Source organism: Schistocerca nitens, chromosome 4 (assembly GCF_023898315.1).
Source record: "Schistocerca nitens isolate TAMUIC-IGC-003100 chromosome 4, iqSchNite1.1, whole genome shotgun sequence".
In the NCBI taxonomy this organism is placed as follows: domain Eukaryota; kingdom Metazoa; phylum Arthropoda; class Insecta; order Orthoptera; family Acrididae; genus Schistocerca; species Schistocerca nitens.
Genome location: NC_064617.1, coordinates 391730707 through 391749576, shown reverse-complemented (window position 1 = coordinate 391749576; position 18870 = coordinate 391730707). Strand labels below are relative to the sequence as shown.

Genomic DNA, 18870 nt, shown 5'->3' with positions numbered 1-18870 from the left:
GCTAACTGACTGGACAGCCCCGTAGAGTACTAATTGTAAACGCTGAAAGGGTCCTGTAGTCCCCTTTCATTATCATTTTATTTACTTTCCAGTGATACAAAACTCTCTGGCAGGCGTGAGTGAATGAATGTGGTATGTTTCATGTTGCTGTGCGGTGGTTTAGTCTGCTGCAGAGAATGAGCGGTAGTCGTACAGAATGGCCAACCCCTGTAGTTTTCAGGTAGGCAAAGAGGTTTGGTCTCCTTGCGTGAAAGTTACCGGTGTTAGGTTGGTTGCAGAAGCCTCACTTCTGGGTTTCCCTGGCCACGGAATTGCGTGTGAGACGTTGGAGTGGGTGAGATGGTCAGTCTGCTTCCAGCGCGCCGAGGGTCTGCACCGAGCCCTCTTCGAAGGATGGTGAGTTGGTTTAACCGCGTGGCGTAGCGAGAGGGGAGCTTTTAGCTTTTGGTATCGCGTCTCGTGTTATAAAGATTGTTTAGCCTTGTCGCAACAAGAAATGTAAGGCTTCTGCAGACTTTGATTCCTAATGCAGACTTTGATCCGTAAGAAGAACGTAACACAAAGGTGTTGCAGATGTAAGAAGTGCGCCCTCGGTTCAGTGTGAATGTTTGCGTCTGTATACGTTTTACTCTCTTCTGAATCTTAATAATTTTGCCTCTTCGTGAATTTTCTTTGTCTCATTTGCCTTATGTCCATTGTAAGCCGTCCAAGTGGTTTAATATTAGAGTATGTTGGCCCACTGCCATCATCATTCAAATGTGCCTGCTGAAAAATGTCAATTGTTCGCGGCTGTGTGGTTTAATGTGATTAAAACTTGGCCACGGTATGTAGAAATTGTGTCCCCGCAAACCACGTGGGCATAGGAGTGTCTTGAGAATCGTTTACCGTTTCACAAGAAATTGTACTTATTTACCAGGCAACAGCAGCTGTGTAGACTCATTATATCTATGTTTTAAGAAATAGCCGGCCGGGGTGGTCTAGCGGTTCTAGGCGCTCAGTCCGGAACCGCGCGACTGCTACGGTCGCAGGTTCGAAACCTGCCTCGGGCATGGATGTGTGTGATATCCTTAGGTTAGTTAGATTTAAGTAGTCCTACGTTCTAGGGGACTGATGACCACAGCAGTTAAGTCCCATAGTGCTCAGAGCCATTTGTACCATTTTTAAGAAATAAATAATTTTGCCACAAATTTTATCCTGTGTACCGATGTTACGTCTCTATTACCTACGCTATTTACCTTGTAGTTTCCTTGTTAGTCCATCCATAGCGTTTAGATGCGCAAAGGTCCAATAATTAATGTTACCTTTTTATTTAAAACAAATTTTTTAGAATAGATGTTGTTTTCAGGAGTGCTGCTGAAAGCTGCTCTTATGCACAGCGTTCATGCATCATTTACACTACTGGCCATTAAAATTGCTACACCTCGAAGATGACGTGCTACAGACGCGAAATTTAACCGACAGGAAGAAGATGCTGTGATATGCAAATGATTAGCTTTTCAGAGCATTCACACAAGGTTGACGCCGGTGGCGACACCTACGACGTGCTGACATGAGGAAAGTTTCCAACCGATTTCTCATACACAAACAGCAATTGACCGCCGTTGCCTGATGAAACGTTGTTGTGATGCCTCGTGTAACGAGGAGAAATGCGTACCATCACGTTTCCGACCTTCATAAAGGTCGGATTGTAGCCTATCGCGATTGCGGTTTATCGTATCGCGGCATTGCTGCTCGCGTTGGTCGAGATCCAATGACTGTTAGCAGAATATCGAATCGGTGGGTTCAGGAGGGTAATACGGAACGTCGTGCTGGATCCCAACGGCCTCGTATGACTAGCAGTCGAGCTGACAGGCATCTTATCCAGATGCCTGTAACTGATCGTGCAGCCACGTCTCGATCCCTGAGTCAACAGACGGGGACGTTTGCAAGACAACAACCATCTGCACGAACTGTTAGACGACGTTTGCGGCAGCAAGGACTATCAGCTCGGAGACCATGGCTGCGGTTACCCTTGACGCTGCATCACAGACAGGAGCGCCTGCGATGGTGTACTCAACGACGAACCTGGGTGCACGAATGGCAAAACGTCATTTTTTCGGATGAGTCCAGGTTCTGTTTACAGCACCATGATGGTCGCATCCGTGTTTGGCGACATCGCAATGAACGCACATTGGAAACGTGTATTCGTCATCGCCAAACTGGCGTATCACCCGGCGTGATGGTATGGGGTGCCATTGGTTACACGTCTCGGTCACCTCTTGTTGGCACTGACGGCACTTTGAACAGTGGACGTTACATTTCAGATGTGTTACGATCCGTGCCACTACCCTTCATTAGATCCCTTCGAAACCCTACATTTCAGCAGGATAATGCACGACCGCATATTGCAGGTCGTGTACGGGCCTTTCTGGATACAGAAAATGTTCGACTGCTGTCCTGGCCAGCACATTCTCCAGATCTCTCACCAATTGAAAACGTCTGGTTAATGGTGGCCGAGCAACTGGCTCGTCAGAATACGCCAGTGACTACTCTTGATGAACTGTAGTATCGTGTTGAAGCTGCATGGGTAGCTGTACTTGTACACGCCATCCAAGCTCTGTTTGACTCACTGCCTAGGCGTATCAAGGTCGTTATTACGGCCAGAGTTGGTTGTTCTGGGTACTGATTTCTCGGGATCTATGCTCCCAAATTGCTTGAAAATGTAGTCACATGTCAGTTCTAGTATAATATATTTGTCCAATGAATACCCGCTTATCTTCGGCATTTCTTCTTGGTGTAGCAATTTTAATGGCCCGTAGTGTACTTTATTTTAATATTTGATTCAAGTTTACAATGCCTGGACCAAACTAGTAATTACATCCCATTGTTTGCGAGTCATAGTACAATGAATGTTCTCTCATGATTCTTTTTTCTTATGACTAAATTAATTAATTTTCCGATTCAGTCAAATCCTGTATTTGTCCTGTGGCTAGAGTTGGTTCAATTGGTTCAAATTGCTCTGAGCACTATGGGACTCAACATCTGAGGTCATCAGTCCCCTAGAACTTAGAACTACTTAAACCTAACTAACCTAAGGACATCACACACATCCACGCCCGAGGCAGGATTCGAACCTGCGTCCGTAGCGGTCGCGCGGTTCCAGACTGAACCGCTCGACCACCCCGGATGGCGCCAGAGTTGGTGGCGACCCAATCTTTTACATTGATTTCAATGTCAAGATAGCGTTTTCTTATTCAAAGTGAGCTTCACGCAACTTACACTTAACGGTAATTTTTTTCGCAACTTACACGTAGTGACCATGACGCAAGCTAACTTACAACGTTTATTATCCGGTGCTTTTCTTGAGTGGTCTGTAGACAGTGTTGCACAGCAGTGGAGCTGACGGTGGCGTCGCCTCTGTTGCAGAGTGGCTGCGGTGCGCGAGCTGGTGGCGGCGGTGCGCGAGGCGTACCCCGGCGAGCAGGTGGACTGGCCCATGGTGCACGACGCGGGCTGCACCTGCGACGACACCGAGCTGCCGCACCACGTCACCACGCGGCCAGACATCGAGCGCCTGGTCGCCGCCGTCTTCCGGCCGCTGCTCGGCCGCCTCCCCGGCAAACCCACCATCGTCACCATCTCCAGGTAGGGCCCGCGTCTCGCGGCTGGCTGTCTCGTTGCGACCACGTGCGGACGCCGCTGTTGTCAGTGGCCGCTGTTTACAGCTGTTACAGCGCACGTGTACCAGTGGCACGAAAAACAGATTCTCGATAGAGATTCGATAGTATCCATCTTAGCCTGCCCAGCTGGCCGTGCGGTCTAACGCACGGCTTTCCGGGCGGGAAGGAGCGCCTGGCCCCCGGCACGAATCCGCCCGGCGGATTTGTGTCGAGGTCCGGTGAACCGGACAGTCTGTGGATGGTTTTTAGGCGGTTTTCCATCTGCCTCGGAGAATGCAGGCTGGTTCCCCTTATTCCGCCTCAGTTACACTATGTCGGCGATTTCTGCGCAAACAAGTTCTCCACGTACGCGTACACCACCGTTACTCTACCACGCAAACATAGGGGTTACACTCGTCTAGTGTGAGACGTTCCCTGGGGGGTCCACCTGGGGCCGAACCGCTCAATAACCCTGGGTTCGGAGTGGGGCGGCGGAGGGGTGAAATGGACTGCGGTTGTCGTCGTGGGGTTGTAGACCACTGCGCCTGCGGCGGGTACGGAGCGTCTCCATCGTTTCTAGGTCCCCGGTTAACGTACAATACATACAAAACCCATCTTAACTAACTGTCTTTATGCGTCAACAGCAACGTTCGGTATACAGATGAACAACGGCTACATTTTGGGCCAGTGGGAGAGCGTCAGATTTTGGCTCTCTGTTTACGGGTGTCACCCGCTTCTGCCGATTCACGCACTGTCCTGAACCCATGCGATATATGGTACCCTAGGACGTAACATAACGCCACCATATGGATCAGAGGCCACGTGATTCACTGGCGGTGGTGTGTAACGAATGTTTGGGACAGTTTAAACGATACGACATTTTAGTGCCTGTGTTATTCTGAATTACGCTGCAAAGTTCCTTTGGGCATGCATGTATGTACAAAGGGACATTGCATCGTAATTCAGAATAACACAGGCACTGCAATATCGTATTTATCTGCTGGCACCGGGAAAGCGACTTTTAGTTAAAATGTCTCATCTGTATGAGAATATACGTAATGGATGTACGAGCACAGGTTGTAGACGCATGCTTGACGACATATTGAAATTTGGGTCTGGCCTCAGTCGTGCACGGATAGCCAAATGGTGCCGGCACTCTAGCTCAGCATGTTCGATCAAAGGGTTAGCCGCCCTCTGTTATACAAAACTGAGTTAATGGAACGACGATGAATTCGAACAAGCGTCAAGGGACGTTCGCCCCGAACAAATGGACCGAACAATCGCGAACAAAGTGAGAGCAAGGAAAAAAAAAAAAGAAAGAAAAATGGTAAGGCGACCTATGGCGATAAGCGGCAAATTCCGGTTCGAATCCCGATCTAGAATCAATGTTCATTGTCGTCATTTCATTCAACGACTGATGGTTGTCCATATTCGCAATTGCGAATACATTTAATAAATTTAAACGATCGTCATTGTGCTGTTGTGAAAAATCGTAAATACATCCGATACTTTTCGAACTGCTTGCAGTCTTCTACGATCGGCACCGCAGCTTGATCATTCATGGCAGGAGATAAGTTTGATACATCTACACCTGCATGATTAAACAGATAACGGCACCTACACGACATTACGGGAAGAGATGCCATGAAGATGGGATGGCGACGTTCGTGGAGTATCGACCCCGCATGGGAGGTTGTCAGATGTGTTCCCTCGTGTTTGCTTCTTCTTTTTTTTCTCGCAATTAGGACGTATCCCTTCTTTTTTTTAAATCACAGATGGAAAAGGCGGATTTATTTTCTGTCAGTAATGAGTATTCTCCTGTGGCCATTTAACCCTTAGATTTCTTCCTGTTTGACGACACAGACCTTGTGGCCAGTACTCGTATATTGACGCCTACCCAGTTTGCCCCCGTTACTATTCCATTAAAAAAAATAAAAAAACAGTAGTGGCTTTGACTAGTAATCAAAATTCCCTGAGTCACGGGTGCGAACCTCGCTACTGCTTAAATTTTGAATAAAAATAATCAGTAATGGCTGTCGGAGACTTTCGGCCTTAGAAGTCATCCTCGTTCAGCCATCGGCCTTGTCAAAGAGGGTGGAGAAATGGACGGAGGTTCAGAACACGCTCTTGCACTTCGGATGGCAAACTGCCCCTAAAAGGAGGAAAAATAAGCAATGATCAATGGAGACCACTGAATTAAAGGCACACAATGCGTATATAGAGGACACATAGTCTGTGCTAAAGATTCCGGGCTAGTCCCCCATTTGGATCCCTGGGAAAGGACTACCAAGGAGGAGGTGACAATAAAAAAAGGACTCAATAACCAACGAAGGAGTAACGTTCTACGAGTCGGGGCGTGGGATGTCAGAAATTTGAACGTGGTAGCGAAGCCAGAGAATCTAAAAACGGAAATACTAACGCTCAATCTAGTTATAGTGGGGGTCAGTGAAGTGAAATTGAACGAAGACAAGGCTTTCTGGTCAGAGGACGAAAAGGTAAAATCAACAGCAGCAGAAAATGATCTAACGGGAATAGGATTCATTATGAACAGAAAGGTATGGTAATTTACATTTCGCGCAAGTACCACGAAGACAATATAAGAGAAATCAGGACTCTTACGGAAGCATATAGATAGTCATTTTTCCCTCGCTCCATTTGCGGATGGGGCAGGAAAGGGAATGACTAGCGGTGGTACGAGGAACCCCCTGTCGTACAATGTATGGCGGGTAGCGGAGTATCTCTGTAGATGCAGATATAAGGAAGAGGCGCCACAGGACCTTTAGGTACTCCGTATTCAATTGAAGCTAATTATTGATAATAAGAACTATTTCATCTTGAGTCATCAGTCTTCTGAATGGTTTGATGCGGCCCGTCACGAATTCCTCTCCTGCGGCAATCTCTTCATTTCATGGCATTGCTTGAATCCTATGTCCTCAGTATGTGCTAAAAGTATTATTCCAATGTTTGTCTTCTCCAACAATAGTTAACCTCCAAAGTTCCCGCTAGCTCTTAGCTGACCCCTTAACAATTCCTTTCATCGTGCCCTTTCAATTCATTGCCTCCATTTGTTCTGCAGGCAACCTCCTCATTCTTTATCTTATCATTCCACCCGATTTTCAACATACTTTTGCAGTGCTACATCTCGAACGTTTCGGTTCTCTTCTATTCCGGTTTTTCCACTGTTCATCATTCATATCATATGATTGTGTGATCCAAACCTACATTCTTATAAATTTCTTCTTCGAATTAGGGCCTGTGTTTGACACCAGCAAACTTCTGATTTTTATGTCCTCCTCGCTTCGTCCGTCATTAGTAATTTTGTTTGCAAAGTAGCAGAATTCTTTACATTCGGCTACTTCGTGATCACCAATTTTGATGTTAAGTTTCTCGCTGTTCTCACTTCTGCTAATTATCATTACTTTTATCTGTTTCCGGTTCATCCTCAGTCCATATTCCGTACTCATTAGATGGTTTATTTCGTTCAGATCTTGTAATTCTTCTTCACTCTCATATTGTATAACACCTATCTTTCCCTATCGTTTACTTCTACTTTTCTCAGGATTTCGAAACCCTTGCACCATTTCATATTGTTGATAGCTTTTTCTAGATCGACAAATCCTATGAGCGTATCTTGATTTTTCTTCAGTCTTTCTTCCATTATCAAGCGCCAGGTCAGAACCGCCTCTCTGCTGCCTTTACCTTTCCTAAAGTCAAACTGTTCGTCATCTAACAGATCCTCAATTTTCTTTTCCATTCATCTCTATATTATTATTGTCAGCAACTTGCATGACATGTTACACTTATTGTGCGATGATTTTCTCACTATCTGCCCTTGCTATTATCGGAATTGTGTGGATTATATTACTCTGAAGTTCTTGATGGTACGTTACCAGTCTCATAGATTCTGCACACAAACTTGAATTAATAGTTTGATTGCCAATTCGCCAATGATTTTAGAAATTCCAGTGGAATGTTATCTATACCTTCTGCGATATTTAATCTCAAGTCTTCCAGAGCTCTTTTTAAATTCTGACTCTTCCTTATCGATTCCCGTTTCTGCATCTATCAAGTCATCCGACAAGTTCTCCACCTTTTAGAGGCCTTCAGTGTACTCTTTCCACCTACCCGCTCTTTCCTTTGCGTTTAACAGCGAAGTTCCCATTGCACGCTTAATGTTACCAACCTTCCCCTTAGTTTCACCGAAGGATGTTTTAGTCTTTTCTGTATGCTGAGTCAGTCCTTCTGTTTCCACTTCTTCATATTTTACCTGCAGTCATTTCGTCTCAGCTGCCATGTACTTCCTACTTATTTCATCTGTAAGTGATTTATATCGGTGTAGCCCAGTCTTTCCGTGAACGTTTTTGTACTTTCTCCTTTCATCAATCAATTGAAGTATTTCTTCTGTCACCCAAGGTTTTGTTTGGAGCTACTCGAATAGTTACCAAATTGTGGTTACATTTATAGCTTTTGTAGTTTCAGAAAAAACCTCCCGCTGTGTTCCGTAGAATACACTATTTGAAAATCTGAAGGTGTGACGGAAAATATAAAGGGAGCAAAAGGTTATCAGACACTTGTGCAGAAACCAGACTGCCGTTATAAGGGTCGAGGGATATGAAAAGAAGACAGCAGCTAAGAAATTAATGAGACAGTTTCTTAGCGTAGCCGCCATGCTGTTCAGCCGGCAGAGGAAGTAGTAAACAAAATCAAAATCAAATTTAAAAAAAAATTGAAGTTCAAGGAGATGAAACGATATATTTAAGGTTTGTCGATGACACTGTAATTCTGACAGGGACGGAAAAGGACTTCGAAAGACAGTGCGTTGAAATGGATGAACATCAGTGAAAGTGAAACAAGGGTAGTGGAGTGTAGTGAAATTAAATCAAGCGACGCTCAGGAAGGTATGTTAGAAAATCAAACACTAAAAGACGTAACGAGTTTCGCTGTTTGGGCAGCAAGATGTCTGAGGACGGCAGCAGTAAGGTGGATTCACGTCTAAAATGTTGACTGTCAATACTAAGAAAAACTTTTCCGAAATGAGACATGCGTTAATTTCTAATCTTCTTCTTTTTTTCTCCTTCTGCATGTTTTAAGCCTTGCTTGAGCTGTTAAAACTACATTTGATCCTGTCATCCTTTTGCTGGTCTTCCGATACATTTTTTTCCCTAGCGGATCATATTGCCAAAAATATAGTGGTAATCATAACTCCTCCATTCGCAACAAATAGACTATTAATTTTTACCTGTTTTCTTCCACCTTTTAGAGTATGTAACATATTTTCAATTTCTTCCTAATATCCACATTTCTTTTACAATGTAACTTTGCGTATCCCGCTATGTTCCTGAAGGACCTCATTTCGTTGGCCTGTATTCTTATTTTATCTTTTATTTTATCATTACCCAAGATAAACTCCCATATAGAAATGTTGACACCAACATAACTTTAGTTTAAGACGAGTTTTTGTGCCTACTTTCTTTTGGGGAGATTTTCTGGTGGTACCCTTTAGGTAATTAAACTTCTCAGCTTTGACTTTATCATCCAGGTCTCCTCTGTTCGTTGGCATGGCTCCTAAAGTTTAAGTCTCAGTAGTCATTAGACATCTTGAGAGAGCGAAATGGGGTGCTCTGCGGAACTCACAGACTTCGAACGTAGTCAGGTTACTGCATGTCACTTACGTCATAAATCTGTACGCGAGATTTCCACGCTCCTCAACATCCCTAGGCCCACTGTTTCCGATGTGATAGTGAAGTGGAAACGTGAAGGGACACATACAGCACAAAAGCGTACGAGCCGACCTCGTCTGTTGACTGACAGAGACTGCCGACAGTTGGAGAGGGTCGTAATGTGTAATACGCAGACATCTATCCAGACCATCACACAGGAATTATAAACTGCATCAGGATCCACTGCAAGTACTATGACAGTTAGGCGGGAGGTGAGAAAACTTGGATTTCATGGTCGAGCGGCTGCTCATAAGCCACAAATCACGTCATTAAGTGCCAAACGACGCCTCGCTTGGTGTAAGGAGCGTAAACATTGGACGATTGAACAGTGGAAAAACATTGTGTGGAGTGATGAATCACGTTACACAATGTGGCGATCCGATGGCAGGGTGTGGGTATGGCGAATGCCAAGTGAAGGTCATCCGCCAGCGTGCGTAGTGCCAACAGTAAAATTCGGAGGCGATGTTGTTATGGTTTGGACGTGTTTTCCATGGAGGGGGCTTGCACCCCTTGTTGTTTTGTGTGGCGCTATCACAGCGCAGGCCTACATTGATGTTTTAAGCACCTTTTTGCATCCCACTGTTGAAGAGCATCTCTCAACACTATCGAGCACCTGTTCATAACGCATGGCCTATGGCGGAGTGGTTACACGATAGTAACATCCCTGTAATGGACTGGCCTGCACAGAGTCCTGACCTGAGTCCTATAGGTTTGGGGTGTTTTGGAACGCCGACTTCATGCCAGGCCTCGCCGACCGACATCAATACCTCTCCTCAGTGCAGCACTCCGTGAAGAATGGGCCGCCATTCCCCAAGAAATCTTCCAGCACGTGATTGAACGTATGCCTGCGAGAGTGGAAGCTGTCATCAAGGCTAAGGGTGCGTCAACACCATATTGAATTCCAGTATTACGATGGAGGCGCCACCAACTAGTAAATCGTTTTCAGCTAGGTGTCCGGATACTTTTGATCGCATAGTGTACTTGCTCTGTCATCTTGTATTCTATTTTTTTTCCCTTAGCGAGTTTTTCCTATAGAAATCCATGGCTTTTGTTTTTTATTTTGATATTGATAGGTTTATATGTGACACATTTTATGTAGCTCACATTAGTTCGTCTTCACTGTTCGTGATTGGCCATCCACATAATCAGCAACTAGCATCGTCGTTATACAATCTTGTTGCTTACCTTCCTCACCTATGCTAGTTGCTTCTTATACATTTCTTTATTCTCCTGAGGCGGATGTCGCATTATATGATACATAGTTTTCTCTTTATTTGGACTGCCATCTCCATTTCTTTTGTCCAACAGATGTGCCCTTTCCTTTGCTCTGTTTTACCTAATGTCTCAATGGCTGCAATTCCTGTGATGTTCTTCATTTGTTCCCATGCATGTTCATTATTGTCTGCTTCTGGAAATATACTCATATTCATGTTCATTACTGCTTCTGGAAATTTCTATGATTCCCGCACATTAAGAGACTCATGGTTGTTGTCGCGGCCTTGTCGTGTCATGGAATATTATACTGCATGCATGTCTGAAGTACCTGCAGAGAACATCGTAAAAACACAAGCACTGCAATATAGTAATAGGAACGGAGAGGGAAAAGCCACGCCAATTATCAGAAGCAATTGCAGAAGATCAGTGTATGAGATTTTTCCCATCCAGTTCTCTGAATTTAATGTAGATCGATTTCCTTGTCTACGAACAATATAAGTTTATTTTACTACTCAGTTTAAGTTTTAATTTACATAGCCTTGAGGTAGGCTATGGCTGCGGTGAGTCTCTTACGGCAGAGAAACGCATTGCTCATGGGAGGGGGCTCCCCACCCACTCGGCCGCTCTATCGATAGACAAGCAAGCCGTTCTGGCTGCACGGGAAGTTGTTCTGACAAAATAAGCATATTTACGTGTCCGATGTACACGATGTGAGGTGAGTCGGAAAGTATGGCCCTTCTACAGGCGTCTGACTGGAGGGCGACGCAGAGACGAGAGACCAAGCCACAGTGACGCCCACCTTCATTGTGTAATAAATAATGGGCGCTTCACCCACGGTCCGGCCTGGAGACACCTAGAGGGACGGAGCCGAAGGAATAACTCTTCTTGGTAGACACTTGGTCACATTTGGGGTTAAATAACGGAATGAGAAGCTCTCTTTGTAGTATAGAGGCCAGTTTAACAATAGGAAATTTTCTAAAAAGAGAATAATGTAGTAGGTTGCGCAAACACGCACTCTCTTTTGCCCCTTGTCTTCTTCTCTCTCTAGTAAACGTCGTGGAAATTTCCACTCGACTTCTCTAGGAGGGGAGAACGAGATGTCATCCTCTATCTGCCTCATTGGCTAGTCTTCATAATTTAATGTATACCGGATCTGGAGTGAAAATAGTATCTCTCCTGACTGGCAGATCAATTTGTTTGGCGTGACTGGCAAGGAAACTTACGAGTTTTCTTACGGGGAGCCTAATTCGAGCTCTGATAGGAAATACGAAATACATTTCCGTTTTAAATACTGAAGTAGGCGGACACAAGGATCGAGTGCCTAGGGCAGCAGGCACAAAATTCTGATGTTAGCAGCACTGCTACCACTGCTGAAGGACTTAGAGGAAATCAGTGCGCCGGCCGGAGTGGTCGAGCGGTTCTTGGCGCTACAGTCTGGAACCGCGCGACCGCTACGGTCGCAGGTTCGAATGCTGCCTCGGGCATGGATGTGTGTGGTGTCCTTAGGTTAGTGAGGTTTAAGTAGTTCTAAGTTCTAGGGGACTGATGACCTCAGAAGTTTAGTCCCACAGTGCTCAGAGCCATTTGAACCATTTTTTTTTTTTTTTTTTTTTTTTTTTTGAACCAGTGCCTGAGGGTGCCAGTACTGACTTCTGAGAGGGCTCCGACTCCTTGACGATAAGCGCTTCTTTGCGAGTTGTGTCTTAGTTTCGATTAGGCCTCTTTCATTCTCAGACGCGAGTTCGTAGCCACACTAATTTCGCTATTCTCGTTAACTCCCTGATTCTTGGTCTGTGAATGGACTTCTGATTAACTTCTCACTTCCCGATCTTCAGTATTCAAGAACTGCTCATACCAACACCAAATGGGTGGCTTTGGTTCCTCTTGGGTGCATGATTAACCTCCACGTATCCATAATACGACAATCCATGCAGATGTTTCTGGTTATATGGATTATTTGAGCCATGATCCCCGGTTATTAGAGAGGATGGACTTCCAATCTCTCGCTTCATTTGCTTTCCCTGTGGACCACGCCCACGAGAATTTTGTGTGTGGTATTAACGCTCCCATAAGTATATTAATAATCATTTGACTCTGTTGTATTAGTAGGTCAATGTAACATAAACCGTTTTGTCACGTGTAACCGCAAGAGAAACATGAAATGACCAGAGGGAACATGAAAGAATCATTCCCGTTTGTAGGTAGTACATACCTCTTCCTCATCACTTGACTGTCTTTAATCATAACGGCTCTTGCAATTTCATTTATGTTTGAATATCAGGTTGGCTTCAGAACGTAGCAAAATACATATACCGACATCTCCGGATAATTTTTCTGTCACAAGATCCCTCCTCCACTTTTAATATACAGTATATACTAATGTCCTCCTCTTTTTTCCCAGTTCGTCATGTGAGTTTCCGTCAAGCTTTTTCTCCTATGTGGCTTGCGAATAATTTCTAATTTCGCGTGGGCGCCTTATGAGGGCTGCGGAAGTACGTATGTTGTGGGACATAAATTGTCTGGCTCCTCTGCCAACGCCTGTTCGACTTGGGTGACCCTGCTATGTTACTGCCAGCATACTCCTCGACTCCAATGAAGCTCGCAAACCCTGCTGCCCAGAAATGAATGTGCTTTCGTGAAGGCTGTATCCCCCGGGTTATATGATTGTTAGGTTGGAAACGTCAGATTGAAGTGAATCGTGGAAGATAAAGAGTACGTAGAAGAAGAGAATGTAAACTTTTGAAAACTCATTCCGAAGAGTAGATGAGTAGATCGGATAACTAATAAAGACGCACTGAATCGAATAGGGGTGAAAACAACTTTGTGGTATAACTTTACTAAAAGAAGAGAGGATGATAGGGTATGACCTGAGGCATCCAGGAATATTCCATTTGGTAATTGACGGAAGTTTCAGTTATAAATATTGTGGAATGAGACAAAGGATCGACTGCAGTAAGCAGGTTCAGGTGACTGTATTCAAGATGCAACGTGGAGAATTGCATCAAATCAGTCCTCTGATGAAGACCGCAACAAGAAAGAAGTGGGAAGAATGCATGTTCTCTGTGTTTCGAGCGGATCTTGGTCAACAGAGCTTTCAGGACGTCGCTGTCAAGGATTTTAGAGAAATGAGATTGTTAATTGACAACGTTGAGATTAAAGCAAATTTTTCCGTCCTTTTGGCACGATGCGGTAGGTAAAATACGAAAAAAAAATCTGATAATACACATTACAAGGAAGAAGTAAACAGTAATTTACTTACAGAATTCATAGATCAGTACTGATTCATCGTTTTCGCTGTCGGCTTCTGCACACGAGTTGTAGGCTCATTTTTGCAATTCCGACCTTCCTTAGTGGTTGAATAAAAACCATCCTCTTTAGTCTCCCTACTATCAGATTCTTTATCATCTTTTTAATCGTTTTGAAGTATGTCTTATTATTCTTCCAACTTTTTTCACTCAGACGTTCTGGAATAATCTTCTGATTCTTTCTTCCTTAGCATTTGCTTTTCCCCCTCTCTCCCTCATAGTCACTTCGCGCTTTTCCTTCCGATACAGTAACTGTCTTCTCTGTTCAGATGTGTGTGAATTTCTAGGGGACCAAACTGCTGAGGTCATCGGTCCCTAGACTTACACACTACTTAAAGTGACTTATGCTAAGAACAACACACACACACCCATGCCCGATGGAGGACTCGAACCTCCGGCGGGAGGGGCCGCGCAGTCCGTGGCATGGCGCCTCTAACCGCGTGGCCACTCCGCGCGGCTGTCTTCTCTCTCTTCTAAGATGATCACTTCAATTGATATTTTTGGAACAGTCATTAAGAGATCTCGTGATCGTTAGGAACTTCTTGAATATGTATAATCGTATTCTGTAGAGCTAGCCTTTTTAACAAGTTGATTTTTACAAATTGGCTTACATTATAGGTCTTCAGTTGCTAGTGACATTTCAGTTGCATATAAAGGCAGAGTTTCGCGTATAAAGGCAAAGTTTCGATGCAATTTGTAGCACTTCCATACTGCTTCAGATCAGATGTCACAGACCTGTCAGTTTTCTCTACAGGAATGCAATTTATTTTTAAGGAAATGTTTTCATTATGAGGACATATTCTTGTTTTCTTCAAACCTTGGTCGCGGCTTTTATCATGGGTACAGCTGCTGCGATACTTGCCGCACAGTAACAAATTTCTGCTCTCCTGATTGTTTCTGCAACGTGGACAATGAGGAAGAAGAATTCAGCAAACCTGGTGGCTTTTTGAGATGTGGACGTGACGGAACATAGGAAAAAAGAATTTGGATAGATACATTGAAAAATGAAGAGGTTCTGAGAAGAGCAGGAGAGCGGAAACAATTATTGATTGTAACAAAAATAAGGAAAAGAAACTGTGTAGGACGTATATTAAGAAAAAAAATCCGAAAAATTGCGAATACGAGCCCACCAATGATCTCGTGCTACCTGATGTGAATAGTTAGTTCATCTCATCAGAATATCTTTCTCAAATAACTTGGTATCCTGTATGTAGTACGCGGTCTAATATTTATATTTTTCTATTCGAATTGTCTTGATTTTTCTCTCAGTTAAGTACAGTATACCCAGTAGGTGCCCGTTATGATATTCTGTGATCAGTAAACACAGTTTTTGAAGACTTTTGAGTTGCAATACCTTCAGAAACTGTGATCTGAAATATCAGAGCCACTTACAATCCAATTCTCAGGTAACAATTCAAGAGAAACGATCTCTAAGTGTCACCTTTAAGAAGTATTAAACAAAATAAAAATAATAACAGCAACTGGTGAGAGAAATCCAGGTGACATTTCAGCAGCCCAAGGAGAAGATTCAGACAATCTGGAAGAGTTTAAGTATGCAAAGCAAGTCATTTATAGGTGTCGAATTATGAAATCGACTTTGTTCTCTTCCCCCTTCCGAAATGGGAGTGAACTTAATCTAATTAACATGTGTGTAACTTGATCAGATAGAGACAAGATATCGGCATTGCAACCACTGTCCAGACATCTGGAGAAGAGGTCCAGAAACGCATGCCTGCTGTACCAAACGTGAGCAAACAGGTAACTCAGGCGCGGCTCGCGTCTTTATCTGTGCGCTTGGTGCTCTCCGGTTGTAGCCATCGGACAACTTGCTCTCGAGTCTGTTCTGACGTTCAAAATGAATGTGACAGTCGAAAAAGTGGATTTAAGACTATCGAGGAAGCAGATTTGGTTCTCTTTTAGTAGAGCGAGGATGCATTTGTATGCCGAAAAGCGGTCGTTCCTTGCAAATAATTATGAACTCTATTTAAGCATGTACGGAGACAAACTCCCACGAAAAATAACAGTAACTGACGAGAGAAACGCAGTTAACATTTTAGCATCGGTAACACACAATCCACATGTTACTACAATGCAGTTTTAATTTGTGTGGTATCAGCTAAAGGAGTGTTCTGCGAACATGGCAATGACCTTCAGGATCGGTTGTAGTTCTCCGAATAGTGTCGATGAAACATTCTGGGTTACGCGGGATTTCTGTGCAAGATTTTGTTAACGTGTGATGCACGTTTTTCAAACCTTGGGCACATCAGTCTTGGCGGCATACACGATGTTCAGACTGATCATCTGAAAATCCACATCACCGGGAAGAAGTGGATGAACAACGACCTCGACCTCTGGCGGCGGGATTTTCAAAATTGGATCATTCGCACCTGTTTCATTGATAGAACTCTAAATTTCCACAAGTGTCTACAGTTCGTAACAGATATGTTGCTGCAGTTATAAAAAGCCATCTCTTTGCACATAAGACGACCTATACGGTACCAACAAGTCCCTCCCATGCTGCATAGACCTTCTTGACAGAAGATTTGACGATCTTTGGGTCTGTCGGAAAAAACAAAATGGGCTGTATGCTCACCACCTTTCACATCTAGACTTCTATGTCTGTGGAAAATCAAATCAAAATAATTACAAGGAAACACTGAGGATTCCAGAACACTTGAAATACCGTTTAAGAAGGTCCTGCTCTGCAGTAAGTTCAGATAAATTTCAGATAGCAGTATTGTCTGTTCGGAAACGCTATTTAGCATTTGTCAATGCTCAAGGCGTCAACGGTCATGCCGAGGGTGGATACCTCGAGCTCTGTCAGATTACCAAAATTAAGCACCATCGGGCGTGGACAGTAATTGAATGGGTGACCGTCCGGGTGAGCAGCGTGCTGTTGACAATTTTCTCTTTGCCTTTACAGCAGAGGACGCGGGATGGGCGGTGGCATAGTCCTTAATAGCCAGTCTTCGCTCCAATCTCCTGGATTCAATAGCTTCTCTCTGCAATGTTTCATGAAATGAGGGCATGAGACGCTAATGATGGTGATCTGTCCGTCGGATGGACATGTTATCTCCCGGCACTGGGTTTCACGCTCTCACTTCTCTCATCTCCAACACGAACATGGCACTCCACTCCATACACTCACACACACACACGCACACATACACACACACACACACACACACACAGAGAGAGAGAGAGAGAGAGAGAGAGAGAGAGAGAGAGAGAGAGTGGATAGGGAAAATCATTTCCAATTAGACGGCTGAACCTGCCATTCGTGCCATACGACTTTGCTGTACTTTTTAGTGCTCGAGGTCAATATTTTGGGCATTTTATATGACTGTGTAGTAAGAAACACACGAAACGCGCCTGAGTTAAGATGGGAGTCTGCTTACATTTGGTACTTTGGCACACAGAGCACATGTTTGTAGACCTCTTATGCTGACAATGGGACAGCGGTTTACAGCGCTGTCATCTTATAAGTACTTATCAAGTTCCACACATGTTATGTAGATGAAGTCTTCATCGAACGCTCCTTCAAATACCACAGAAAAAGGTGTACAGTTCCATAAAAAAGACGGTGTCATAATTCCGCAGCTATAAATGTTAAAAATAGGTTGAGCTTCAGAAAAATCCTCGTGTTGTGCGATATACTGTAACTTGCCGAAAGCCATAGCTCTATACATTTAGTAGTTATGGACATATGGGAGGTTTTCTTAACTGCCTCACACTGTAATTATCTGCGGTCTTTCTCATGACGCTCCATACGTTTGTGTTCAATAAAATCCGTTATGGACGCTAAAGTATTCCTTAATAGAGCACGCTACTACTGAATGCGTTTATCATAACAGGTATGACTAGACTATGAAGTTTATAGTTATTGAAACGATTTACAATATAGGTTTTTGCATTTGGTGCTGACTAATGCAGTACGGAATCTTGCAAGGACACCCTCAACATTCTCATCGAAATAACTACAAAATTCGTCTGCAGATTCTGTTCTCATTTAGGAGTCAGGCGGCACGTCGCCGGCCTTCATTACAAGGTGGGAAATTAGAACACATCGTCAGCAACAATATTGTTTCTAGTGTAGTGTACAGAGGTCTGAAGGTCAATATTGATAAAAATTTCATCAGACTGCAGAATAATGGTGTTAGCTATGTCGGTTTATTCTGATGTCACTTTTATTACGTTACCTCTCCAGTTGTTTGTAACAGTTCCTCATTACTAACTCAGCTTCGTTTATCACCCTACTCTTAGGGCTGGTCTTGTGCTGTAAGCTCAGCTTATTCTGATTTTGTTTCGGAGTATGACAAGGATATCTTAATATCCGTTAGCGTGTGTTCTTCTTTTGATTCTTTGTCCACTAACTGCCGGTTCCAGTGCATTCTTATTATGTATTCTCTCCTCTTGTGTTGCCGGTACCAGTTTCTTTTCCCAATCTTGATAACCCTTGCTATTTGTCTTTTCTGATTCACCCTTCTAGAAATGATTTCATTTCTTATCTTTTCTTTAGAATTTACGGCTTCTGCCAATATCTGATCCACATATCGAAAGCCTCTAAACATTGTTCTTTATTTCGCAGAGTCACCAAACATTTTCCCAACTGCTCTTCGACTGGACCATAGCGTTTTCCTTTTTGTCTTTGTTTTTCTTATTTTACTTACCTGCTCGTCGCATACGACATTGTAACGTCTTTGTCCTGCGGCTGTTCATAGGTTCATCTTACTCCTTTTTTTCGCGACCATCATTGCCTTAGCCTTTTAAAGCATTGTTAATATTGAAGCAATGTGTTCCGCTACGAGTTGTATACGCCGTCATTACTGTGGCGGTGTTGCTGCCGATACAGCTACCAGTCACGCACTCATCGATTCACTTTCTCCTCCTAAGCCAACAACAGTCTTCGATACAAGTTCTCTGAGTAACATTTCCTAGAAATATGTCGACCATGGAAGTTAGAGAAGTGTCAGAGTTTGTGTATTGTGTTTG

General features: G+C 43.8%; 1 protein-coding gene across 1 annotated transcript in view; it reads left to right on the top strand.

Annotated features, from left to right (window-relative positions):
* The window catches only part of LOC126251539 (UPF0489 protein C5orf22 homolog), a 503866-nt gene that overhangs the window by 444309 nt on the left and 40687 nt on the right, over positions 1 to 18870 (top strand). Inside the window, exon 2 of the mRNA XM_049952047.1 lies at positions 3406 to 3624. Coding sequence (XP_049808004.1) covers positions 3476 to 3624 — 149 coding nt within the window. The 5' untranslated portion in view covers positions 3406 to 3475. The remainder of the gene's footprint in view (positions 1 to 3405; positions 3625 to 18870) is intronic.